At 56.3% G+C, this 26,552-nt stretch overlaps 2 protein-coding genes across 6 annotated transcripts in view; one reads left to right on the top strand and one right to left on the bottom strand.

Annotated features, from left to right (window-relative positions):
• LOC127037332 (uncharacterized) overlaps positions 1–26,552 on the bottom strand; it is a 472,273-nt gene that overhangs the window by 179,968 nt on the left and 265,753 nt on the right. The gene's annotated exons all lie outside the window — the stretch shown is intronic.
• Positions 1,793–26,552, top strand: part of POM121 (POM121 transmembrane nucleoporin) — a 28,231-nt gene continuing 3,471 nt past the window's right edge. For 2 of the 3 annotated variants that reach the window (XM_050928907.1, XM_050928906.1), the window contains exons 1-11: positions 1,793–1,863; positions 8,539–8,754; positions 9,396–9,554; positions 17,556–17,636; positions 18,453–18,624; positions 20,788–20,879; positions 21,925–21,995; positions 22,763–22,887; positions 23,280–23,382; positions 24,050–24,229; positions 24,591–26,276. In XM_050928907.1, the coding sequence (XP_050784864.1) occupies positions 8,690–8,754; positions 9,396–9,554; positions 17,556–17,636; positions 18,453–18,624; positions 20,788–20,879; positions 21,925–21,995; positions 22,763–22,887; positions 23,280–23,382; positions 24,050–24,229; positions 24,591–26,276 (2,734 nt within the window). In that variant the 5' untranslated portion in view covers positions 1,793–1,863; positions 8,539–8,689. Of the gene's footprint in view, positions 1,864–8,538; positions 8,755–9,395; positions 9,555–17,555; positions 17,637–18,452; positions 18,625–20,787; positions 20,880–21,924; positions 21,996–22,762; positions 22,888–23,279; positions 23,383–24,049; positions 24,230–24,590; positions 26,277–26,552 lie in introns of those variants that run through there. The other variant, XM_050928905.1, reaches the window with a different exon arrangement.

The following is a 26,552-nucleotide window of genomic DNA, read 5'->3' as shown; positions in this document are numbered from 1 at the left end:
CTGCCCCCCTTGGAACCAACCCCTACCTGTTCTCTCCTCCATCTCTCTCTCACGACTTCATTCCTCATGCTTATAACTTTGGCTAGACAAATGGGAGAGCTCGGTGTGCTCATGGCAGACCCACCATTCGCTACCTTCTACAGAGACAGGGCCATACTATTTCCTTGCTTCCCCCCAAAGGTGTCTTCAGAATGCCATGTTAATCAGGAAATCCGTCTACCAGTGTTTTATCCAATGCTTCATGCCTCCAGAGAAGAATCTGGCCTACATACGCTAGATGTCAAAAGGGCTTTCACCATATACTGAAACAGAACCAGACCCTTTAGGGTTTCTTCCAGACTCATTTTCCTTTGCTGAAAGGAAGAAGGGACAGCCCATTTCCACACAGAGGCAGGGGCGGCAAGCTGTGTGGCTCTGTTGTGCCCGTGGTCCAGGAATATTCAGAACACGGTGGCCTGGCTTCACTAATGTTCGGGGCCAGGTCTCTCCCCAGCCCCGCCTGCTGCCCCTGCGCACCTCCCCGGGAGCGTCTCCTGGCCCTATCTGCCAACCCCGGGCAATTAAAAGGGCCTGGGGACCCCGACAGGCAGCGCAACGGGGCCAAAGTAGCTTCCTGCCTGTCCTCGCTCTGCACCACTCCCAGAAGCAGCCGGCACGTCCCTTCAGCCTCTGGGGGTGTATGTCTTGTATGTTTGGTTTTGTGGGAGTAATCACCAGAAAGTTGGCAACCCAACCGTCCCCCGTCTCCCAAACCCCTTCCCTACCTCCCTCTTCCCCATCACTCCTCCCTCGGCTCCCAAACCCCTTCCCTCCCCCTCCCCTGCCCCTCCCCATCACCCCTCCCCCTGCTCCTGAACCCCTTCTGTCCCCCTCCCCATCACTCCTCCTCCAGCTCCCGAACCCCTCCCCCTCCCCCTCGCCCCTCCTCCAGCTCCCGAACCCCTCCCCCTTCCCCTCGCCCCTCCGCCAGCTCCCGAACCCCTTCCCTCCAGGGCTGGCTTTATGTCAGGGGTTCCCAAAACGGTGCCCGTGGGGGCATCTAAATGCGCCCACGTCCTGGCCGGCGGTCGACCATCTGCTGAAATTCGGCAGCATTTCGGCGGCTGCTCGACCACCGGCACGGCCCTTCGTGGGGCGCCCGCCAGAGGGAAAGGCTGGGGACCGCGGCTCTGCGTATTTTGCTGCCTCAAGCAGGGCAGGCAGGCGGCTGTGGGGGAGCTCCCGCGGGCAGCCCCCCAGAGGCACGTGCTTGGTGCCCTGTGTCTGGGGCCGCCCCGGGCTTCCCTCCCCTCGCTCCGCCCCCGGATCCTAACCCCGCCCCTCGCCCCGCCCCCGGATCCCGAACCCCTCCCCTCTCCCCACCCGCCGGCTGGAGCCCCGCCCCTCGCCCCGCCCCCGGGATTCAAAACCCCGCCCCTCTCCCCGCCCCGCCGGCCAGAGCCCCGCCCCTGCCCCCTCGCCCCGCCCCCCGCGCGGTGCATGCCGGGAGGGCGCTGAGCCGGCGGGAGGGAGGCGGCGCGGGGCCGCCATGTCGCGGGGCGGGCGCTGGCCCTGGCTCTGGCTGCGGGGCGCGGCGGCGGGGCTGGCGCTGGCGCTGGCGCTGCTGGGCCTGGCCTGCCTGGTGCTGCGGGGCCTGGGCCCGGGCGCGGCGCTGCTGGGCGCGGCGGGGGCCTGGGGCGCCCTGAGGCCCGGCCCGGGGGGGCCGCGCAGGCCGGGGCCCCGGGGCGGCCACAAGCCGCCGGCCAAGGCCGCGGCCAACGGGGGCCCGTTCGCTATGGGCGGGCAGCTGGGCCGGGCCGAGCCGCGCCCCGCCGGGGGAGCCGGGACCGCGCTGCCGGGACCGAGCCGCCGCCGGGCCGCGGGGTAAGCGGGGACCGACCCCCCTGATCCCCCCTCACCCGGACCCTCCCACCCCAGCCCTCTCCTCATGTCCCGGCCGGGCCGCGGGGTAAGCGGGGACCGACCCTCCCTCCGAGCCCCCTGACCCCCCGCCCGGCCCCTCTCACCCCCCATCTCCCGGCCCGAGCCGCCGCTGCGCCGCGGGGTAAGCGGGGACCGACCCCCCCATCACTGATCCCCCCCTCCGAGCCCCCTGACCCCCCCGGCCCCTCTCACCCCCCATCTCCCGGCCCCAGCCGCCGCTGCGCCGTGGGGTAAGCGGGGACCGACCCCCCCATCACTGATCCCTCCCCGAGCCCCCTGACCCCCCTCCTGATCCCCCCGGCCCCCCTCACCCCCCATCTCCCGACCCAAGCCACCGTCACGCCGCGGGGTAAGCGGGGACCGACCCCCCCATCACTGATCCCTCCTCCGAGCCCCCTGATCCCCCCTCACCCTGACTCCCCCACCCCAACCCCCTCCTCATGTCCCGGCCGAGCTGTGGGGTAAGCGTGGACCGACCCTCCCATCTCCCCTCCCTGACCCGAGCCCCCCATCCCCCCACTGACCCCCGCAGTCCTTCCCCTCACCCTCCACTGAGACCCCCATCCTCCCTCCGGCCCCCCTCACCGCGACCCACTCCCCATCTCCCGGCCCGAGCCGCTGCCAAGCCGTAGGGTAAGGGCAGACTGACCCCCCCACCGTCCTTCCGCTCACATGGGCTCCCCCATCCTCCCACCTCCCCTCACCTTCCCCCTCACACTGACCCCCCGTCCTTCCCATCACCTGGACCACCCCCATTCCTCCCGCCTCTCCTCCCCTCACTGATCCCCCCTCACCACCCTCGGTCCTTCCTCTCCCCCCGGCCTCCCTCACCTCAACTCACTCCCCATCTCCCGGCCCGAGCTGCCGCTGAGCCGTGGGGTAAGGGCAGACTGACCCCCCCACCGTCCTTCCGCTCACACGGGCTCCCCCATCCTCCCACTTCCCCTCACCTTCCCCTTCACACTGACCCCCCTGTCCTTCCCATCACCTGGACCGCCCCCATTCCTCCCCCTCCCCTCACTGATCCCCCCTCACCACCCTCGGTCCCCTCCCGCCTTCCCTCCAGGCCCCCTCACACTGACCCCCCTTCACCCCAACCCACTCCCCATTTCCCGACCCAAACAGCTGCCTTGCATTAGGGTAAGAACTAACTTCCCCCTTGTTCCCCACAACCCCCTGACCTCCCTCTGACCCACCCACCCCTTCTCCTCATCCCCCCGCCCCCACTCTTGACCTGTCTAGCTCCCCTCAGCAGCCCAACATGCCTCAGCCCTTCCCCTTCACCTCCCACAATCTTCCCCCACCCTGGCTTGCCCCCCCCCTGCAGCCCATCATGCCACCTTGCCTTGGGATAAGAACGGACCATCACCCTCTCCTTCCTCTGACCCATCCAACCCTTCCCTCTCATCCTGTTCCCCTTTGCCACTGAACCCCCGAGACTTCCCTGACCCACCTCCAAGCCTGACCCATCCCACAGCCTTGCCTTGGGGTACAAGTGGACCTCCCCTCCCACCTTTCCCCCTCATCCTGCCCACTGACACCCCCTTATCTCCCAGCCTGCCATGTCTCCTTGCCTTGGGGTAAGAGTGGACCAACTCCACCTGCCAGCCTTTCTCCCAACCCCTTGCCCCGACTCACTGACCCCTCCCAGCTTCCCCTCACCCCTGCCCACACCCCATCTCCCAGGCTGTCCTGCAACCTCATCTTGGGATATCACACCAGCCCTTCCCCTGACCCACCCAGCCTCCCCTCACCAGCCCAACAACCCCCCGCCCACCCCTTGCCCCTCACCCCAACTCACCCTCTGACCATGCCATCTTTCCTCCAGCCCAGCCCCATGCCTCACCTTGGGGTAAGAGTGGACTGACCCTCCTCAGCCTTCTCCCTCATTCCTTGATCCCCCAGCACAACCTGCTGCCTTGCCCCGTTACCACTGATCCCCAAGCCTGACCTGCCCTTCCAATGCCCCCCGCACTCCCTCCGCTATGACTCTCCCAGCCAAACCTGCCTCCTCAGATCCCCTCACTCCTGCCTGCCCCATCAGCCCCGGCTGGCCAGTTCCCCCTTCAGTCTGCAACATTCCCTCTGACCTCCCCCCACCCATTCCTCTGCTCCCATTCTCAGCCTGGACCACTGCCTTGCCTTCAGCTAAGGACTGGACTGATCATCCCCAGCCCTCCCTCACCCTGACCCTGCTCAGCCCATCCAGTCCCACCGACCACATAGGCTGATCAACTCCTTGGCCTTTGGGTAAAGATCAGACTGCCCCCTCACCCCCAGCTTGACCTGCTACCTCTCCTTCAGGAAAGGACCAGATCTGCTCCCAGAGCCTCCTAGCCCAACCCTCGGCCCCCACAGCCCACCACCTCTGTTCCCAGTAAAGATGGGACCGACCTGCCCCAGCCACCTCCCCCCAACCTCTCCTCTCTTCCTGATGCATCTCCTCTGGGTAAGGATAGGACTGAACCCCCTCTCAGCCCTGCTCCGGGGGCTGCTCCATCCCTGCCCAGCTCCTCATCCCCAATCCATGCTGCCCTCTCGCTCTTCTTCAAGTAAGGACAAGATGGATCCCTCCTCCCCATTGCTCCCTCCTCAACCCCCATTTGGGGGGCAGCCCCCTCTCTATTATCCTCCTGTCCTTGCTGTCCCTCCCGGCCCCCTCAGCTCGACTCCCATTTAGCTTTTCTTGGTCCTGCTACCCCCAACCCTTCTGGGGAATGCCCCCCCTTCTCTCCCCACTGTCTGATCTCCCCCTTCCTGTGCTGCTCCTGGGGTACCCCTTCTTCCAACCTTGGAGCTGGGGGGCGGGAAGTCTCCCTGCTTTGGTGAGTTCTGGGGATAGGTCTCTCCCCAAGCACGTCTGTGCTCTGAAGGTACCAACTTGAGAAGAACATCCAGAGGGTTTACCTCCCTCCTAGTATCAGGTCTGGGGAATGCAGGCAGGTAGCAGAGAGCTGGCACCACAGTGTGTGAAGCCCCCTTCTCCAGGCAGGAGAGGAAACCCCCTTCTTGCAGGGCATTCTCCATGCAGCTCTGTGGGGTGCTTGGGCTTTGTGGGGTTCTACCCCACTCCATACAAGCTCCTAAGCAATCAGCTGGTTCAGGAGGGAATGGGTGGAGCAACTAGGAGTGGGGGAACTCCCCTGCTTTTCTTTGTGATTTTGGTCAGGCTTCATGGGAGGTTTTTGCATTTCTGCAGCATGTTGCAATGGATACTCTGCATGTGTACACAGGGAAGTCTGGAGCTCCAGGGCATCATCCCAACGTGTGCAGGGAGTGGGTGATGCTTTGGGCCCTCATAAGTTGCTGTCTCCTTAGGCTGGCATGGGTGGGCAAAAATGGGCTGAGCACAGCAGCATCTTAGGGAAGGAATGCTCTTAGCATCCCCATGTAAGCTCTTTGGTGTAGGGAGTAGACCACCACGTGTTGTGTGTGTGGACAGCACCTAGCACAATGGTGTCCTGGCCTTCAACTTGGGCTCCCAATAACACATGCTGCTGTTACTACTAATGATGTAAATAGCGATGGCCTCTCTCTCCTGTTCTCTAAGGTCTTGGCCACACTTACTACTTACAGGTTCATAAAGCTCAGAAACTCTGTTTATAATGGCTAACAAAGTTTGTGCCTGTTACATGGATCTCCTGCAGCCTACTTACCAGCATGTTAACCGTGTTTGAGCCCTGGCTTTGGAGAACAGTTCTGTTGAAAATAGTTTAGCTGTCGTATGGCAGGGCATAAACTCTGTTAACCGGTTCATAGAACTGGGTCTGATTTGTGCTTGGTGGGGCTCTGGCATTGCTGAGATGCAGGCTTGATGACTCTGGTGCAGCCCCCATGGAGGAGCTGGTAGCAGTTACAGAAAGGAACCATGGGCCCATACCATCCCTTGTGATTATTACAGAGGAGTAGAGGCTGGGAAACAATCTAAGGGAGGCAGAGACCCCATTCCCCTTTCAGCCAAGACAGCATGACTGGGAAATTCCCTTTGAAAAACATCCTGGGAGTGCTGCTGTGTCTGGGCTGTATTGTTACTCCTGGGGGAATTCTGCACCGCTACGCAGGCGCAGAATATATCTCCCCCACAGATGTTTGATTCCATGCAGAAAAATGACTTTCTGATGGAGAAGCAAAGAGTGGTCATGCAACCCTACTCAGCAATATGTTTCAGGTGCCCAGGGCAGCTGGCAGAGAGGGAAATCACTGTGGGGCAGGAGGCAGGACTGGGGAAGACACAGATGACGGATGGCTCCTACCCTACGCCGGCTCAGCTGCTAGGCTGGGCTGGGGAGGATGGGACTTCCTCTTCCCGTGCATGGCAACTGAGGCCGAGTCAGACCTATCCCCAGATTTCTCACCGGCCTGCAGGAAGCTCTGCAAATTCCCCGCCACCGCCTCCTGCACGCAGTGCTCCTCATTTACAGGGGGAGGGATCACTGTACGGGGAGCAGCTCCCTCATCCGTCCAACCCCATACATCCAGACCCCCACGCCAAGCCTCACCCCCTGCACTCAGAACCGCCATGATGAGCCCCACTCCCCTAGCATCTGGACCCCCCACTATGCCCCCCAGATCTGCCTTGCTGAGCCCCAGCCACCTTCACCTGGACCCCTCTGCAGAGTCCCATTACCTTTGCACCCAGAACCCGTGCCCCTGGGTATCCAGATCCCCTCCGCACCCAGATCCACCACTGGGCCGTCCGCACCCAGATTGCCCCACACAGAACCCTCTCAACCCCCAACTGGATCCCTCCACACTTGGATCCAGCCTTGCTGAGCCTACCTGCCCATACCTGATGCCCCTGGCATGGAAGTGCAGGGCCCTGGGGTGTTTCCGGGGCAGGCCGGGTCCTTGTGCCATGTCAGGGTTGGGTGTAGCCTCACCACTGACTCCGTGTCCCAGGGGGAACTGTGCAGTGATCTCCCACCTCTGTGCAGCCAGGAGCCTGTGCTCCCCAAGGCCATGCTGGAGCCTCCACATTTATTTGACAAAATTTGCAGAATTTTAAAATATTGTGCGCAGAATTTTAATTTTTTGGCACAGAATGTCCTCAGGAGTGTATCGTGGAACCAAACGGTGTGTAGTGAATTCACATCCTGCCCACAGACTGTCTTCTGCGAGACTGGCCGAGGGTCGAGGCACCTTGGTTTAGTTTGAAGTGGTTCCTCTCTCCACTTAGTTCAAGCCAAAACTTAGATTTTGCAAGAGACTGCTATAGAGGTTGAAATCTGAGGTTCTGTTTTCAGAGCTGCATATTTCTCCTGTTCCTAGCAGTGAGTATACTTTCATAAACTATTCCTCCCCACCTCATGAGTAATAGTGACTGGGTTGCAGCTGGAATGTTTGTGTCTATGGAGTTGGTGAGAGAACTGCTTATCCAAAGTCTCTGCCAAGTGATGTTTCACTGGCTTCCTATTAAATAAGCTGGAGGGGGGAAATCTCCAAATAGATTAGTATTTGTTTGGTGCTGCCACATGCTAATGGTTCCGTGGATGTTTTCCCTGCTGTCTGCCCCATATTCTGAAGCTGGAAGTAGATTATCCTGGTGGATTTTACTGCACTGACATCTCTTCTACAAAGAAATAGTAGTTCCGAAGGGTAGTTCTCACCAAAAATGGCTGACTTGTCCCAATCCCCTACAGTAGCAGAAGCGTTCCAGTCTCTGTGATGTCTCACCCCCTACCCGTACAGCTCAGTCTGCCCATCCCAGAGAGCGTAAATCCACATGATGTCTGCCTTCTCCTGAGGATGGTTTAAAAGGATTGGCAGCTGGATTTTAGGAGTGTAGACAAACTGGTGTATTAGGTCATTAGGCGCACATGAGGAGTGGGGAGTGGATGATTACTGCTTTGCACTGGAATATTTAAAGGCCTGTAAATCCTCTTCACTGACAGAGGGCTCAGTATGGCCTTGAGGCTTGTAGCTTTGGCTGGCTCTTCAGAATGTTGAGGGGGGGAGATTGGAGGATTGCATGGACACCCCCCCATGTGTGTTTGCTTGATGCTGACAATGTTAAAGCATTAATCAGAACTCAACTATTTAATGCCTTCACACCTCTCCTGCTCTTGAGACAGGATCACAGAGCCAAGATTCACAGAAAGATAAAACCCGAGGTCCTAATCACTTCGGCCATGTCCATATTGAGCAGGGGCACCTTGTTTTAGTGCCCCTCTGGCAAGAATACTGCCCTTACCCAAGGTCGTCTTGGCCAGTATCGGTATGACTGTGGTTACTGGCTTTTGCAAGAGGATGGTTGTTAGCCTTAGTGCCCAGGCCAGATCCTAAAGTATTGATCACACTTTGCTTTCCTAAATTGTCCTTGCTGTTGTGTGTCGTTGCTGTGGAGATGCACGCTCCGCCAGCATCGTAGAGGAAGCTGTGTTTTGGTGAGCTTGTGTAGATCGTGTGTAATTCTGATCACTTAAACTGTTGGGGGTAACTGTTTGTAATAACTAAAGCAGCCGTTTTCTGAACCTTTCGAGTTTTTCCTTGCAACAAATAATTGCAGCTTTGTGAGCTTAAACTCATTTGATCCCCTGCAATGCGTGGAGTGTCTTGGGGTTAGCAAGAGGTACATTAGCTGGCCAGCCACTTATACCCTGTGTTGTTTCTGTGCAGGGATCACCTGACTCCACCAACTCCCTTTGCGCTGGCTCCTCGGCGCCGGTATCCAATTCAGCAGGCCCAATACTCCTCGTTGGGGGCCCTTCCCACAGTATGCCTGGATGGCTACCAGAGGAAAAGCCTGCTATCTGCTCGCAACTCCAGCATGGTGCACAGCCCGGTGACAGTGAAGATTGCCCGGCCGGACAGCAACCTGGCTCGCTCTCCACTGTGAGTACAGCTTAAGCAGTGGCCCTTCAGCATCCCGCTGCACATGTGGTGCATGCGTACAGCCAGTGCTCACAAATACACTTGTATCTTATGTGGTAGAGGTCACTGAGTGCTGTGCAGAGTAGTGTTTACCATTTGAGGGTAGGGGCCCTCTCACCTGCAGAGCCCTGCTTCTCTCAGATCCTGCACTTACTGGTAGCAAGCAGATTATAGCTCCTGTGTGGTGACTTGCTCTGGATGCACTGAGGTAGTGTGCGCACTGGTGGTTACACTTATGTGTCACTTCACACTACTAATAGCCCTGTAAAACCTCCCCTTAATGAATCGTAATGGGGAGAGTAGCCTGCTTGGGCAAGCTCTTCCCTGGGGGAGTGTCTATAGCCCATGGCCCTGTAGTGACCTTTTAATCCCCCTCCCAAGCATCACTTCATTTCCATGGAAAGGATTATGAGGTCACAAGCTAGTCCTGAAGCTGCATTGGTGATGCTGCCTAGGTTATTTTTCTTTCTTTGGGGGGGGCCAGTCTTCAGATGTGCTGGGCTATTGGGGTTCAAGGCGCAGGGTAGCTCAGCATGTGCAGGACCACTAACGGGGTGGAGGTGGCAGCCCACTCTCCCTTAACTCCTGGCTTTACATTGCAGCTTGGAGCAGCTGGTTTCGCCTATGGCCTTGTCATGCAATAGCACCGTGGACCCATGTGCAAAGGAGACTGTACTGAGTGCCCTCAAAGAGAGCAGGAAGAGGGCTGTGGAGGAGGAGGACGACCAGAGTTTCCCCAGTGGTCAGGAGAACAAAAGAAGGTAATAAGTTAGTGGGTCTGGGTGCTATCTTTGTGTGTCTGAAGCAGTGCTGTGGATGTGCCAGGTGCTTCACTCTCTTCAGTATCGATATAGAGAAGCCCGCCAGCTGTGAACATGGGAGCAAACAGCTGGCCTTTCTTTCCATTGTGGCTAGTAATCTGAAACAGAACTTTGGTTCTTCTTCGAGTGATTGCTCACATCCATTCCAGTTAGGTGTGCGCGCCGCGCGTGCACGTTCGTCGGAAACTTTTTACCCTAGCAACTCCAGTGGGCCGGCAGGTCGCCCCCTGGAGTGGCGCCGCCATGGCGCCCAATATATATCCCTGCCGGCCCACCCGCTCCTCAGTTCCTTCTTACCGCCGTGTCGGTCGTTGGAACTGTGGAGCGCGGCATAGCTGTCCTCCACGTCCCTAGCTCTCCTTGTTTTTCTATCGTTATCTCTATTGTAGTTGTTAATTAGACTGTTAAGTTAGATAGTAGTAGTTAAGTGTTAAGTAGTTGTAAATAGTTTTTCACCGGGGGCTTAGCCCTTCCCGGCACCCGGCACCGGGCTCATGCCTGGTTCGCCGGGCTTCAAGCAGTGTGCGGCCTGCAAGAAGCCTATGCCCACCAGCGACCCCCACGACGCGTGCCTGAAGTGCCTGGGGGAATCGCATAGATCCGACAAGTGCCGCATCTGCAAGGCTTTTAAGCCAAGGACTAAGAAGGAGAGGGATCAAAGGCTCCGGACTCTCCTCATGGAGGCGGCACTTGACCCGGCGGCTTCGCAGGCCGTGATCTCGGCGCCGGCACCGGATCGCACCGGCACCGAGAAGACTCCCCGGCACCGGGGACAGAGCCTAGGCCGTCGAAGTCCATTACTCCGGCCAGGCACACCCGAGTGGAGCGCCCGGCCTCAGCATCGGCCGCGGCGCCGCCGGCACCGTCGACTCCGGGCCCGGCGGGTCCGTCGAGTCCGGTGCCGCCAAGCTCCCCCATGACATCTGGGGTCGAGATAGTGGTGCCATCTACACCAGAGACCTTCGCCTCGGCACGGGACCTCATAGCCATGACCGAGCCCACTCAGCTACCACCCCCGGTACCTCCGGTGCGGGTCGTGTCCAGAGGCAAGCCTATGATGTCGGCACCGTCCCGGGACTCTCGTTCTCGCTCCAGGTCCTGACGTCACGGTCGCTCCAGATCCCGCCGCCGCTCGCAGTCCCGGCACCGCTCCCCTCAGTGGTACCGGTCGCACTCGCGGCGCCGGTCGACACCGAGACGATCGCGGTCAGACTCCAGCCGTCGTTACCGGCACCGCGAGTCCAGGAGCCGATCCAGACGTTCGCCGCACCGGTCGACCTCCCGGCGCCGAGCTGGTGGCAGGTCCCGGTCCCGGTCGACCTCCCGGTACCGCACCGGTGGCAGGTCCCGATCCCGGCACCGAAGCGGCGCCCGGTACCGATCCAGATCCCGGCACCGTGGCAGAACTCGGTCCCGCTCCCGGCACCGTTACGACTCCCGGCACCGGTCCCCGGCACCGAGACGATCGCCCGTGCCGGCCCGCGCGGACCCTTACCATCCAGGGTCCGCCCCGCCATGGCCCTCTAGGCAGCCGTCCGTGTCTTCGCTGGCGGACAGTGGGTACGCGCTGGGCACCGACCGGCAGGCGGCGCTGTTCAGCGAGCCTCCACAGCAGGACCCAGCCCCACAGCAATGGGGTTTCTGGACACCCTGGGCATATCATCAGGCCCAGGGCCCCCAACAGCTCCCTGCTAGGCCGGCGACTGCGGAGCGCAGGGCACCTGAGGCCTCGTTGTCTCGCCCCCCTCCCTCCCCGGATGGGGAGGAAGGATCCAAGCACCAGGACTCCACTTTGGCTCCTGAGGCAGAGGCGAGGGCCGAGGGAGACCCCCCCTTTAGACACCCTCTTGCCGGGGGTCTCCTCATCTTCTTCCCCTGATGAAGCGGTGGCTGGGACCTCCTCCAACAGCCCCCCCCGCTGGACCTCAGGGCGCACCAGGACCTCCTCCGGCGAGTAGCCCAAAACCTGAGTCTACAAGCCGAGGAGGTCTCGGAGGTAGAGGACCCTATTGTCACCATCCTCTCGGCAGACGCTCCCACCAGGGTCGCCCTGCCGTTCATACGGACCATCCAGGCCAACGCCAACACCATCTGGCAGTCTCCGGCCTCCATTCCTCCCACTGCGAAGGGCGTCGAGAGGAAGTACATGGCTCCTTCTAAGGGCTACGAGTACCTCCACGTACACCCGACTCCGTGTTCCCTGGTGGTTCAATCCGTCAATGATAAAGAGCGTCATGGTCAGGAGGCTCCAGCCCCCAAATCCAGGGAGGCCAGGCGGATGGATCTCCTCGGCCGTAAGGTGTACTCGGCTGGGGCGCTGCAACTCAGGGTCTCCAACCAACAGGCCCTGTTAAGCAGATACGCCTTTAACTCCTGGGTGGCAGCAGACAAATTCAAGGAGCTGTTGCCACAAGATGCTCGTCAGGAGTTTGCGGCCATCTTAGAGGAAGGCAAGAAGGTCGCACGCACGTCCTTGCAAGCCTCTCTGGACGCTGCGGATTCGGCTGCCCGTACCCTCGCCTCGGGTGTGACAATGCGTCGCCTCTCCTGGCTGCAGGTTTCCGGCCTTCCGCCGGAGCTCCAGCACACAATACAGGACCTTCCTTTTGAAGGCCAAGGGCTGTTCTCGGACAAGACAGACCCTAGACTCAAGAGTCTAAAAGACAACCGAGTCATCATGAGGTCACTGGGGATGCACACTCCAGTGACGCAACGCAGACCCTTCCGGCCGCAGCAACAGCAACAACAGCGCAGGCCGTATCTCCAGTTCCGCCAGCGGCAGGACCTTAACAGGCGCCGCGGCAGGAACGGAAGGCGCAGGCACTCGGGGAACCAAGGGGGCCAAAACCAAGGCTCCTCTAAGCCCCCGCCTGGTCCCAAGCCTTCATTTTGAAGGTGCGCCCGAGGGCGCAGTAACAGTTTCCCCATTGGATCCTTTCCCCCCGTTTTCCAACCGCCGTTCTTTTTTCCTCCCGGCGTGGTCCCTAATAACATCAGACCGCTGGGTCTTACGCACGGTGCAGTCGGGATACCGCCTGCAGTTTGTTTCATTTCCTCCTCCCCGCCCCCCTTCCTCGTCCCTCTTCAGGGACCCCTCTCTCGAGCAATTCCTTCGGCAGGAGGTGCAGACGCTCCTCGGCAAAGGAGCTATAGAGGCGGTGCCGGAGAACGAGAAAGGCAAGGGGTTTTATTCCCGCTACTTTCTGATCCCCAAGGCCAAGGGAGGCCTCAGGCCCATCCTCGACCTGCGAGAGCTCAACAAGTACCTGGTGAAGTTGAAGTTCCGCATGGTTTCCTTGGGGACCATTATCCCATCCCTGGATCCGGGAGACTGGTACGCCGCCCTCGACATGCAGGACGCGTATTTTCACATTGCTATCTGGCCACCCCACAGACGTTTCCTTCGCTTCCTTGTGGGGTCTCTGCATTACCAATTTGCAGTCCTCCCATTTGGCTTGTCCACGGCCCCGAGAGTGTTTACGAAATGCATGGCAGTTGTTGTGGCGCAGCTTCGGCGCAGTCGTATCCACGTGTTCCCGTATCTGGACGATTGGTTGATTCGAGGCACGTCGCACCAACAAGTCTGCAGCCATGTCCGTGTGATCACCGACATGTTCGCCGCTCTGGGCCTCTTGGTGAACACAGACAAGTCCACCCTGGCCCCCACACAAAGGGTGGAATTCATCGGGGCCGTCCTGGACGCCACTGTGGGCAGGGCCTTGCTGCCATTGCAGCGGTTCCAGGCCTTGTCGGCCATCGTGCAACGGCTACAGACAGCCCCCTTGACGTCAGTGAGGACGTGTCTAACCCTGTTAGGCCACATGGCGGCCTGTACTTTCGTGACCAATTACGCTCGGCTCCGCATGAGGCCACTCCAGCTGTGGCTCATCGGTCATTACAGGCCGACAAGACAGCCACTAGATATGTTAATCACGATCCCCCAGGGGGTCTTAGATTCTCTCGACTGGTGGCTGGACCAGTCAGTGTTGTGTGCGGGTCTCCCCTTCCACCCATCTCAGCCCTCGGTGTCCCTAACAACAGATGCCTCAGATCTCGGCTGGGGGGCCCACGCAGGGACCCTGAGGACGCAGGGCCTGTGGTCCCAGGAGGAGGTGCGGCTACACATCAACATGCGGGAGTTGAGAGCGGTCCGTCTTGCTTGTCAAACGTTCTGTCATCAGCTCCAGGGTCGTTGTGTCGCGGTGTTCACCGACAACACGACGACCATGTATTATATCAACAAGCAGGGCGGCACCAGATCCTCCTCCCTGTGCCACGAGGCGATACGACTCTGGGACTTTTGTGTAGCCCACTCCATTCACCTCATGGCTTCCTTCCTCCCCGGAGTACGGAACACGCTGGCGGATCGATTGAGCAGATCCTTCCTGTCACACGAGTGGTCCCTCCGCCCAGACGTCGCCCTCTCCATCTTCCGGAGGTGGGGTTATCCCTGGGTGGACCTCTTCGCGTCCAAAGGGAACAGGAAGTGCCAAGCGTTCTGCTCCTTTCAGGGCAGGGAGCCCGGGTCGATAGCGGATGCCTTCCTCATCCAGTGGTCGACCCACCTGTACTATGCGTTTCCCCCATTCCCGTTGGTCCACAGGGTCCTTCTGAAGGTGCGCAGGGACAGGGCTCACGTGATCATGGTAGCCCATGCTGCTGGACCTGACCATAGCCGACCCAGTTCCCCTGCCCCTTCATCCGGACCTGATTACCCAGGAGCACGGGACCCTCTGTCACCCGGACCTGCAGTCGCTGCACCTAGCGGCGTGGCTCCTGCGTGGCTGACTGGCTCTGAGCTGCGCTGTTCCACGCTGGTGAGGGAGGTGCTCTTGGGCAGCAGGAAGCCGTCCACAAGAGCGACATATTTGGCCAAATGGAAGCGCTTCTCCTTTTGGTGCGTGGAGAAAAATCTCCGCCCTATGGAAGTTTCAGTAGCCGACATCTTAGACTACATTTGGTCCCTCAAAGGGCAAGGTCTGGCCATATCGTCGTTACGAGTCCACCTAGCAGCTATCTCCACCTTTCACCCGGGTGCAGATGGTCGCTCTGTTTTTTCCCACCCGACGGTGTCTAGATTCCTTAAGGGGCTGGAACGTTTATACCCTAACGTCCGTCCCCCTGCTCCAACCTGGGATCTTAACCTGGTGTTGTCCCGGCTCATGGGGCCCCCCTTTGAGCCGTTAGCTACTTGCTCCCTGCTTTACCTCTCTTGGAAGACGGCCTTTCTAGTAGCTATCACCTCAGCTAGACGGGTGTCGGAACTCCGGGCTCTTGTGGTAGACCCCCCATATACGGTCTTCCACAAGGACAAGGTGCAGCTGAGACCGCACCCTGCTTTTCTCCCCAAGGTGGTCTCAGCCTTCCACGTCAACCAAGAGATATTCCTCCCGGTTTTTTTTCCCGAAACCTCACTCCTCAGGCAGGGAGCAGCAGCTCCACTCGCTTGATGTCCGTAGGGCTCTCGCGTTCTACGTGGAGAGGACTAAGCCCTTCCGCAAATCCCCCCAGCTTTTCGTGGCAGTAGCGGACCGCATGAAAGGGCTTCCTATCTCCTCCCAGAGGTTATCCTCTTGGGTAACGTCCTGCATCAGGACCTGCTATGACTTGGCCCACGTCCCTACGGGCCGTGTGACTGCGCATTCTACCAGGGCGCAGGCGTCGTCGCTGGCTTTCCTCGCCCGTGTGCCCATCCAGGAAATCTGTCGGGCAGCGACCTGGTCATCGGTCCACACCTTTGCTTCCCACTACGCCCTGGTCCAGCAGTCTAGAGAGGATGCGGCCTTCGGATCTGCTGTGCTCCATGCCGCGACTTCTCGCTCCGACCCCACCGCCTAGGTATGGCTTGGGATTCACCTAACTGGAATGAATGTGAGCAATCACTCGAAGAAGAAAAGACGGTTACTCACCTTTGTAACTGTTGTTCTTCGAGATGTGTTGCTCACATCCATTCCACACCCGCCCTCCTTCCCCACTGTCGGAGTCGCCGGCAAGAAGGAACTGAGGAGCGGGTGGGCCGGCAGGGATATATATTGGGCGCCATGGCGGCGCCACTCCAGGGGGCGACCTGCCGGCCCACTGGAGTTGCTAGGGTAAAAAGTTTCCGATGAACGTGCACGCGCGGCGCGCACACCTAACTGGAATGGATGTGAGCAACACATCTCGAAGAACAACAGTTACAAAGGTGAGTAACCGTCTTTTTCCTCTTGCTGACCAGCTTTAATAGCAAGCTGGTATCTGTGCCCTTCCAGTTACCTTCAGAAAGCCTCAAAGGCTTCTCTTCTGAGGAAGAGGAAAAACATTCTGTTTGGGTTTCTATCGTGGACGTTTCAAATGCCAAGCCTGGTCTCCCCTGCTTTGGTGGAGGTCTTTGACAGCCTTCAATCCACACACCAGGCCTCTATCTCACCACTTGGTTGAAGAGGTAGAGGAGTTAAGAATCCGAGCAGCTGGCGGTGATTGTTTTAGGATTCCAAGTCTGGTTTATTAACTCCCATTTAAACATAACCACCCCTTTCTCTCACTTCACCGGGTCTCGCTTCCATGTTATTTTTATCATAAACCAATCAGTTCTCCAGTCAACCTCAGACTTTAGAGAGAAATGGGATACATGCGTCCTGAATTTCTGATGTAAAACAAAACATGACCATTTAAAATCCTTTGAGATCTCCTTTCTATATCTCAATAAGCAAAAAAAAGCATGCGTGTTTTTCTGTCAAGAAATGATGGGGGAAAATATTTCCCAGTTTCCATTTGTTAAAATTTAATGAGAACACCAGACCTTAGGTCTCAGACACACAGCTGCAGTAGCATCTTTCCCCAGGATTTTAGGAAGTAGTAGGATATAAATCAATGGATGCCATCCTCTTTCTGGTGGAGCCTTCTTGCAACTCTCCTCTCTTCCAGCTGGGTTTTTCCTTCTCTCCATTTCTGTATGTGTGGGTTTGTCTTGTGGCTCACCATGTCTGTCCCTTGCTTGCCATGAGGCTGCAGGCTGCTTGCAGTGGGAAGTCCATTGGGGCTGGCTTTATGGGCTCTTGCAGATAAATTGAGTGCTAGAGAACCAGAGAAGAGAAGCTTGGGCCCATGATACTGTTTGAGTCTGTCATCCTGTATGCTGCTCCTGGCCCCACTGTTAGATGTCAGTTTGAGAGCCCAGAGGATGAGTGGCTTTCAGGGAGCAACCAGTTGCTTTTCCCACTGCTCCGAGAGCACACTTTCAATTGGAGTTGTAGTGGCTTATGCAGCTTTCTCCTCTCCCACTGCTCTTCTCTGTACTTCTTGGACTGGGGAATGTCCGGTCCCACCTCCCAAAGTGTGTGTGGCGCGGGACACAGGATGAATACGATCCTATAAAGAGCGGTAGAAGGTGAGCATGGACATTGACACTTTATTCTCCTTTCTGACCTTGGCTCCGCAGCTGTGTAACAAGAACCCATTTCAAAGCACTTAGCCAGCGGGGGAGCGTGAGGAGGTAATGTTGGCAGAAAGCTCACTGCTCAGTGACTCGTGTCAGCTACGTCCTATCTTAGCACCAACACCCTGAGGCCACCTTTGTACTACCAGCAGTTATGCCTGACACGTGGGCAGCAGTTGGTGTGGCTTGCACTTGAGAGAAATGCAGTCAAGCTCAGCAGTAGAACTGACCAGAGGATGACAATTCTGTTTCAGGGCAACTTCCAAGGTTTTGACATTTGTTTTCATTCCACATTGGAACAAAAATAAAAACTTCTGAATGTTTTCATGAAAACAGAATTCTGTCAGTGTTGATTTTCAGATGAAAACATGGGTGGGCCGGTCTGTCTGGTCATATGTCTGTCTAGTTAGGGCAATGGGTGGGATGTAGGAGTTCTGGATTCTAGAGCAGAGATTTTCATCAGATTGCTGGATTGTGTGGGTCCTTCTGAACGCTGAAGATTTCCTCATGTCTTTTTCTTGCAGACGCCATGACAGCAGTGGCAGTGGGCAGTCTGCATTTGAGCCTCTGGTAGCCAATGGAGCCCCAGCTTCTCTGGTACCCAAGTAAGTACCTGTCAAACTCTTAAGGGGCTAGTGTTGGCTAAAGGGCAAAGCCAAAAGGCTCTGCAGACTTGGCCACTTGAGTGGAGGCCAGAGGAAAAAGTACTGTGCTTTTCCTTCCTGAAGTGCAATTTATTGAAATAGCAGGCAGGGCTAGAGCTGGACTTCCTGTCCCGTGACCCAAACTCTGCACCCTGACTGGGGGAGGAAAGACCTCTGGGAGGTGTCCAGTGCTGGGCTGGATTCTCTCTGTATGGACTGGAGCTTGACCTGAGCTGCTGACAGCCCCCGGTCAAGATCTTGGCTGCACAAGCTGAAAAAGGAAAACTGAAAACCCTGCCCCTCCCTCAAAAAAATCATCCAGACTAACCTGTCAGAGAGAGGGGGCTGGGTGGGAGACTCCCAAAACATGTGGATGTGGGGATTGCATGAAATTAGAACTGGGCAAAACTTATTTTGATGAATGGTATTAACTGAAAAACACCTTTTTCAGGGCACCACGATTGTGTGTGAATTTAAGTTAAATTCAGTGAATAGTTTCAGCCAGGAAAAATGGAAAATTTTGAAAGTTAAAGCTTTTTTTAAAAATAGTTAAATCTCTAAACAAAACATCAAGTGCCTTACACCTGAGAATAAAACATTTTTGTGTGAAATGAGACAAACGCCTGAGATGAGCCTCTCCATTTTTTGTTTTGATGAGAAAAACAAAAAATTAAGCTTTGGTTCAAATCAAAGCAAACTTTTTTGGTTCAGTCCCCAAACTGAAAATTCAATGATTTCCTTAGCTTCATTAGTAACCACCTCTCCTTCTTTCTCTAGGCCAGGCACTTTGAAGAGGGCCCTCGTTTCCCAGTGCCTAGATGATTGCTTGAGCAAGAGATCGCGCTCTTCTTCCATCAGCTTCATGAACACCACATATACTGGTGGGATTCCCAGCTCCATCCGCAATGCCATCGCTAGCTCCTACAGCTCCACCCGGGGACTCTCGAAGGTAGGTCACAGCGCTTCTAATAAAACACCTGGAATTCACAGGAGACACAGTGGTTTGGAGTGGCATGGCCTTATGAGAGTAAGGCAGCATTGCCAGACACCTGGCAGTAAACCTGAGTAGTCTTCCTCCAGCTTCGTGAAATACAAACACTTTCTGCAGAGCATCTCAAGCAAGATGTAAACTGTAGCCCACCAGGAGGCAGTGCTTCACCATCCTCCAGCATTGGCTATACCCAAGGGGTGTCATGGAATACAGCCCCCTCAGACAGTCCGGAACACTGTGATTTCCTTATGATTGAGTTTCAGTTCAATGGTGCTCAGTTTGGATTGTTCTAGGTAGGTAAAACAAAATGTAAAATCAGAGCCATTCTCCTGTCATGCCACCCTCTTTCAGGCTGCAGTTGGCCAATGTTTGAGTCCAGCATTTTCAGCTTTGATCCAGGGCTCGTAGGCAACTGCTAATGTACAAAATAAAAATAATGGTGTTGAAATGACTCCCTTGTCATCAGACAGGACTGTAAAATTGCTGATGCAGAATAAGGGGAAAAAGGGGTAAACAGGTGGCAACATTTGCAGCTGATCCAAAACTGCTCAAGATAGTTAAGTCCCAGACAGACTGCGAAGAGCTATAAAGGGATCTCTCAAAACGGGGTGACTGGGCAACAAAATGGCAGATGAAATTCAATGGTGATAAAGGCAAAGCAATGCACATTGGAAAGCATAATCCCAGCTATACATATAAAATGATGGGGTCTAAATTAGCTGTGACCACTCAAGGAGATCTTGGAGTCATTGTGGGTAGTACTCTGAAGACATCCACTCAGTGGGCAGCAGCTGTCAAAAAAGCGAACAGGATGCTGGGAATAATTAAGAAAGGGATTGATAATAAGACAGAAAATATCATGTTGCTTCTATATAAATCAGTGGGACGCCCACGTCTTGAATACTGCGTGCAGACGTGGTCGCCCCATCTCAAAAAAGATCTGATGGAATTGGAAATGGTTCAGAAAAGGGCAGCAAAAATAATTGGGGTATGGAATGGCTGCCATATGAGAAAAGATTAATAAAACTGGGACTTTTCAGCTTGGAAAAAGAGATGGTTAAGGAGAGATATGATAGAGGTCTGTAAAATCATGACTGGTGTGGAGAAAGTAAATAAGAGAGTGTTATTTACGCCTTCTCATAACACAAGTACTAGGGGTCACTAAAAGAAATTAATAGGCACCAGGTTTAAAACAAACAAAAGGAAGTATTTCTTCACACAGTGCACAGTCAACCTGTGGAACTCCTCGCCAGAGGATGTTGTGAAGGCCAAGACTTCAAAAAGGAATTAGATAAGTTCATGGAGGATAGGTCCATCAATGGCTATTAGCCAGGATAGTCTGGGATGCAACCCCGTGCTCTGAGTATCCCTAAGCCTCTGACTGCCAGAAATGGGCTGAACGATAGGATGAATCACTTGATAATTGCCATGTTCTGTTCATTCCCTCTGAAGTATTTGGCATTGGCCACTGTTAGAAGACAGGATCCTGGGCTAGATGGACCATTGCTGTGACCCAGTATGGCCATTCCTTTTATTACGATTCCTGTAGGAAATGTTCCCTAGGTTCACTCTCACCTGAAATGTGCCACTTTCAATGGAAAAACGCTACAGTCCCTGAGGTAGGATTAACTGTATCTTGTGTGGTGTTGCTGAGAGGACAGCCTGCTCTTGCCAGAGTAACTCGATGTGCTCATGGGTCTAGGGTATGTCTACACCGCAGTTAAAAACCTGTGGCAGGCCTGTGCTGCTTACTCAGATTCTCAGGGCTCGAACCAAGAGGCTAATTGCGGTGTTGACATTCGGGCTCAGGCTGTGGAGCCCAGGCTCTAGGACCCTGCAAAGTGGGAGGCCCCAGAGCTCTGGTTGCAGCCCAAGCCCTAACGTTTACACCACAATTAAACAACTCTGTGAGCCCAAGTCAGCTGGCACAGGCCAGCTGAGGAGCGTGGGATTGCAGCATAGACATATCCTAAGGCTCTAATCTCTTCACCAGCCAGGTCGTTGTTGCTTTATTTGTTACAAAGGGGACCAATGCAGCCTGGGGGGCTGGCCAGGAGCACAGGGCATTTAGCTTCCTGGTGAATTACCTTTTAATGGTCGGTCTCTCTCTCTGGGTTCCAGTTGTGGAAGAGAAGTGGCCCGAGTACTTCACCTCTCTCCAGTCCAGCCTCTTCCCGCTCTCAGACACCGGAGAGGCCTAGCAAGAAAGCCAGGTAACCAAGCTGTGCTTCCAGTTCAGTGCAGCTTGCATTTGTTGCTGATTCAGAGATGTTGGGGGTATCGTTCTAGCGGTATCCTGTGTGCAGACTCCAGTTGGGAGGGGGCAAGGCATGTCCAGGTGGGGCTGGTGAGGTGTTTTGGACTGCCCTCTTCTCTCTCCCCAAGTCTTGAGCTCTGTGTAAGCCACCCACCTTGGGGCACTCCAAACCTTCCCTTCCAAGCCGTCTTGTCTCCTGAAGTCTGGCTGACTCTACTCTCCCTTGTCTTCCTGCTGGCAGCCTAAGGAGGCATTGCACCTGTTCCATTCTCTAGTGTCCCTACCTGTATCCTGCCTGCCCTGCGGCTGATACGGGTTACTGGGCTGGTGACTGCCGATGCTGAGCACACCCTGCTGCTTTTGCCCATTTCCTTGACCTGGATTGTCTGGGGCTGGGAGAGAAAAAAGGGCCCATTGCCATTTCTTTAACTAACACCCATCTCTGCTGCTCCTAAGGACTCCGTCATAGCTGTCCAAGGGCTACAGGGGCACCTGTCTACTTCCAGCCTCCTGCCTTAGTGCTCATGCCTCTGCAGCAAGGGGGGCTGTCTGCAGTCCAAGTGTGTGGCACATCAGTCGTCAAACAAATGTTGAAACAGGCTGTTCTCCCAGGATATTCACTGTGAATGTTGGGGTCTAAAGCAAAATGACTCACAGGCCAGCAAAGTGCGGGTCCCTCAGTGATGCTCGAAGTTTAGCTTTGCCTCTGCAAAGTGCTGGAGGGTTTGTGTGCAATTCTTCCTGTGCTGATATGCCAGACCTCTCCACTGTCCCAGGCTGTGGCACACAAGTGTGCGCCTTTTGCCTCCGGGCATTCTCAAGCTGTTCGGGCTAGAGGCAGCGCTGTGCTTACCAGTGGTTGGCAATTTTGCTTGTGGCTTTCAAGATGATCATTCACGGCTCGTGGGTTGTGTTAAATCTATCCTGAAATGTTCGCAGCCCTCAGAGAGGAGGTGTGTTGGTGTGAACTGGGCCTAACAGGCTTTCTCCTGTCTCTGCAGGGAGGAGGATGCTCACTGGTCCAGCACGTCTACCCCTGTAAAATCTGACAAGGAGCTGCAGACAGAAAAGGGTGAGTGGGGACAGGGTGTGGCTTGCAAAGCCACAGGGGATGCCAGTTTGCCTCAGGCTCTGCAACCGCCTTGTAAAGGAAAGGCTGCTGGAGAGTCAGAGGAGGCAAAAGTTGGAACCTTCTCTGGAAGTAAGATTTGAATGTGGTCTAAAAACGGAGTAAGTAGGTACCGGACACAGCAGAGGGGACAGGATGATGTGTCTCCACCAAGTTCCAAGCTGAGCAATGATAGGCCCCTCCCTGTTTCCTCCTGCTGGTTAAATTGGACAGTGTTAACCATTTGCTGTCCTAAGTGGTTAAACAGTTCCCATGCTTCACCCCACTGGGGGCTGAGTGTGGATGATAGAAAAGTAACCTCAGGTCTAGTTTCTGTTGGCTAGTGGAGCATGTTGAGAGGATGGTGGACGGCCATTAGAAAGGGCCACTGCACTGCTGCTCTGAGTTACTGAATGGGCTCTTCAATGTAAGCAGGAGCACGTCCTGGAGCAGTCTGTCCACATCCCTGGGAGTCTTCGCACAAGCTGCCTCCTCAGTTTGCAGGTGTGGCCAGCCATTCATCCAGGAAACCCTGGGGTCCTGTACTCAGCTTGGCCCTCTGTCTGTGGCTCTGTGCTCCGAGGCAGGGTTATCTGGAGGCAAGTCTGTCCCCCCTACTCTGACAGAAAGGCGGTGAAAGCATCGGTAAGCAAGTTCCTATGACAGGGTGTGCAAACTGACGACCACCTCTGTCTGGAATGCCTACTTTTGATTGGTTCCTCCCATACTAGCTTTGGAGACTCCTGTGCGGAAGAAGCAGAGTTCCTTGACCTCGCCGGCCATGTCGGGGAGCAGTGGGAAACGCAAGCGGAAGATCCAGCTGCTTTCTTCTCGCCGAGGAGACCAGCTTACCCTGGTACGTTGCCTCCATGTAGCCCCTCCTGGGCACCTCTGGCAGTGGAATACCCTGCTTCAGGTCCTCCAGGAGTGGCTGCCCCGAGGGATAGGAGCACCTGCCCTTTGTGGGATGGGAAGTGAAGCCAACCCCAGCTCCTGGTGTCTGGGGAGCTGCTTACTGCTGGGCCTTTCCTGGGCAGTACTGTGGCCCACTCAGCACCAAGCTGAAAACAACCCCAGACCATGTGCAGTTAGTGGGCAAAACAGAGGAGTAGGGATTTGAGTGGCAGACTCTGCTTCGTAGCAGTTGCTGCTCAGTGGCTTTACCGTGAGTTTGGCTGGGCTGGGCTGGGCTCTGCCTGCCTCCTTGAGGAAGGGACTACGCTCATGCAGTTGTTCTTCCCTTGGCAGCCCCCACCCCCTCAGCTGGGTTATGCTGTCACAGCAGAGGACTTGGATGCAGAAAAGAAAGCAGCACTGCAATGGTTCAACAAAGTCTTGGAGGATAAGACAGGTAAGGACCCCCTCACTGCCTTCCTCTCCCATTTAGGAGGTGCGGTTAGTAGGATACTTACAGTAACTTAATGCTGTAAGCAAGAAACTGAAGGAAACCCCCATCCCATAGATTTCTAAGGCCAGAAGGAACATTATGGTTAAGGGTACGAGTCCATCATGGATTCCATGACTTTTGGTGACCTCTGCGACTTTAGCTGCAGGCGGCGCGGGGCTTGGACGGTGCAGGCCTCAGGCTTCTAGGAATTGTTTATTGACCATGATCTTACTAAAAATAACCCTGACAAAATCTTAACCTTAATTATGGTCATGTGGTGTGATCACCTGTGTAACACAGGCCAGAGAACATCACCATGTGACTCATGCATCGTACCCAGTAGAGCTGCCTTCTCCCAGCAGCTAAAGAAGTTAGATTTTCTGCCACTTTGGGTCCTGAGGAGAACTTCATGAATGACACCCCTACCCCCAAAACCTGGGGCTTTTAACCCCATGTGAGTCCTCCAGATCCTGGGTGGGGGTGAAGTCCTTGGATCCTTTCAGGAATGTGGCATGTCCTCCTAACGTCACGTCACTGCGTCAGGCTCTGGTCCCATCTTTGGCTGCCCTTGCGTAGCTGGGAAGCCCGGCTAATAGCAAACTGTAAGCATGTTGTTTTTCTTGTTCTCCAGCAGTAGAGGCCACCCCAAGCACTGCTGCAAAAAGCACCCCTGCATCCAGGCCTGTGTCATTCACACTGACATCTACTGGGCCTGCATCTGTTTCCTCGGCCCCCCTGGTCACCAGCACTGGGTCACTCCTGGAGAGTCTGAAGAAGATGCAGAGCAGCCAGAGTGCACTTGTGCTTTCAGGTTAGTGCTCCAGCCAGGGCAGGAGTGACCATGGGGCTCTAGTGTGGTGAGGGGAGATGGGAGAGCTGTGGGAACGGCCTCCGTGGGTCACTAGTCAGTCCCAGCTTGGCAGGGCTTGGAGTTGCAATGTTGCTTCTCCCTGACAACGAGAGCAGCGCAGGAGGGTCTCTAGGGGAAGCCAGCAGGGTTCTAACCTCGTCACGCAGAGCAGTGCTCTGTTTGGGTCAGGGGGGTTGCTCCAGGAAGGTCTGTCTTGGTGGCAACTTGATAATCTCTCCCAGCCCACCAAGTCGACGTCCCTCATCACTCAACTCAAACTCGGGTAGTAAGTCATCTGTTCATGGTTTTCCCTCTTCCACAGATTCGACTGGTGCTGCAGTGACATCTCAGCTGCCTCTGACAGTTCCCATGGTATTGCTGGATTCAGGTTCACTCCCTGCAGCTGGGTCTGACTCCAAGCCTGGGCCAACATTAAACTTGCCTGCTCCCTTGGCCCCTCCCTCCTCCGCTGCCCAGCCTGCCAGCACTGTGAGCAACGTGGCGATTCCTGCTTCAACTGACCTGGGCCAGACGCCCACCAAGACACCCTCCCCCCCTAAACCCAGCATTCTCTTTGGGATGCTGAGCACACCGCCTGCCAGCCAGCCTGGACCAGGGGCAGCATCGACCGCACCCACGGCCACTCCCATGTTCAAACCAATCTTTGGCACCCTGCCAAAAAGCGAGAGCGTGGCGCGCTCTGCAGCTGGCACCTCTCTGGCAGTCGCAATATCTACCAGCTCTGTGCCTCCCTCGACAGCGTCTTCCTCTGCCGCCACCACCACCACCACATTCAAGCCCGTCTTTGGGAACTTAGCAGCTGCTGCTGCACCTATAGCAACAGCGTCTCCTTTCACATTCAAGCAGATACCTCAGCCAGCCCCAGCTGCTGATCTGACAGCACCTTCCACTACAGACACCACCTCTGTCTTCACCGGCCTCCCCAGCGCTGTCTTTACTACTGCAGCCAGCGCTGCCAGCACACTGAGTGCCACCACTGACGCCACCACAAAGCCAGCCTTCAGCTTTGGACTTGGCGTGCCGCTCGCCACCAGTGCATCCAACAGCACAACCGTCACTGCGCCCGTCTCCACTAGAGCAACCCAGCCGTTCCTGTTCGGAGCCTCTCCAAACCCGGCCCCCAGCACAGCAGCAAGCTTCACATCTACCGCTCCTATCTTCCAGTTTGGAAAGCCTGCAGCCCCCACTGCCAGCGTTCCGGCAGGCTCCACCTTCGGGCCAGCACAGGCTGCTCCCAGCACCACTGCTGGCTTTAGCATCTTTGGGGGCACAAATCTGACCTCTTCTACCCCACCAACCACCAGTCAGTCAACGCTGTCGTTTGGTTCCTCCACTGCAGCATTTGGCGGTTCCTTCGGAACAGGTGCAAAACCGCCCCCTCCGTATCCCGGTGCAGCTGGTCAGCCTGCGTTTGCCAGTGGCACCCCGGAGAGCCAGCAGCTCACCAGCAAACCTGCCGCTGGCCCCGCGAGCTTTAGTACCCCTGCTTTTGGCTTTGGGGCCTCTGCAGCTCCCTCTGCGGCACAGCCGGCGTTCGGGAACAACTCGCAGCCAGTTTTCGGAGGGACTAATACCCAAGTTTCCTTTGGCACCAACAGCTCCCAGCCAGCTTTTGGAGGCACTACATCAGTGTTTTCCTTTGGAACAGCCACCGCTTCAAGCACGTCGAGTTTTGGTTCCAACACCCAGCCTACGAAGAGCAGTACAGGTAGCATGGTATTTGCCGGAACCACCGCCTCTCCGTTCCCCTTTGGGGTGTCCAACCAGCAGAGCACAGGCGCCAGTGCCTTTGCCATGGGAGCGTCTGCCCTGAGTGGGGGCACCCCCTCCGTGGCATTCAATTTTGGGGCTGGACAGAACGGATCGGCAAGCACAGCAACCCCCTTTGGTTCTTCCCTGACACAGAACACGTTGGGTGCCCAAAACCAGAGCGCGCCGTTCGCCTTCGCTGTGCCTGGCACTCCTGACAGCAAGCCTGTGTTTGGAGGTAAGATGCAGGTGGGGAAGGTCTGCTGAGCCCTGCTTGGGTCGAGGGCTGGGCCCCGCATTGGAGCCGACTTGGTGGGAAAGTGGGAGGCTTGAGCGGATCTAGGCCGTGACCTTGCTGTGCTTTCGTTCTCCCTTTATTCCTCACCCCTCTAAACTTAGGGCTGGCGCTCCCCTCTGCCATGAGCCATTCCTTGCGATCTGCTGCATTTCCAGTCTTTGCATAGACCGGGGACCACTCCGGCTTCTAGCAGTGGGTCTGCGAGGGCTGCATCCG

This window comes from Gopherus flavomarginatus, chromosome 19 (assembly GCF_025201925.1).
Source record: "Gopherus flavomarginatus isolate rGopFla2 chromosome 19, rGopFla2.mat.asm, whole genome shotgun sequence".
Taxonomy (NCBI): Eukaryota; Metazoa; Chordata; order Testudines; family Testudinidae; genus Gopherus; species Gopherus flavomarginatus.
Note: the sequence above shows the minus strand (reverse complement) of the source record. Positions and strands in the feature narration are given on the sequence as shown.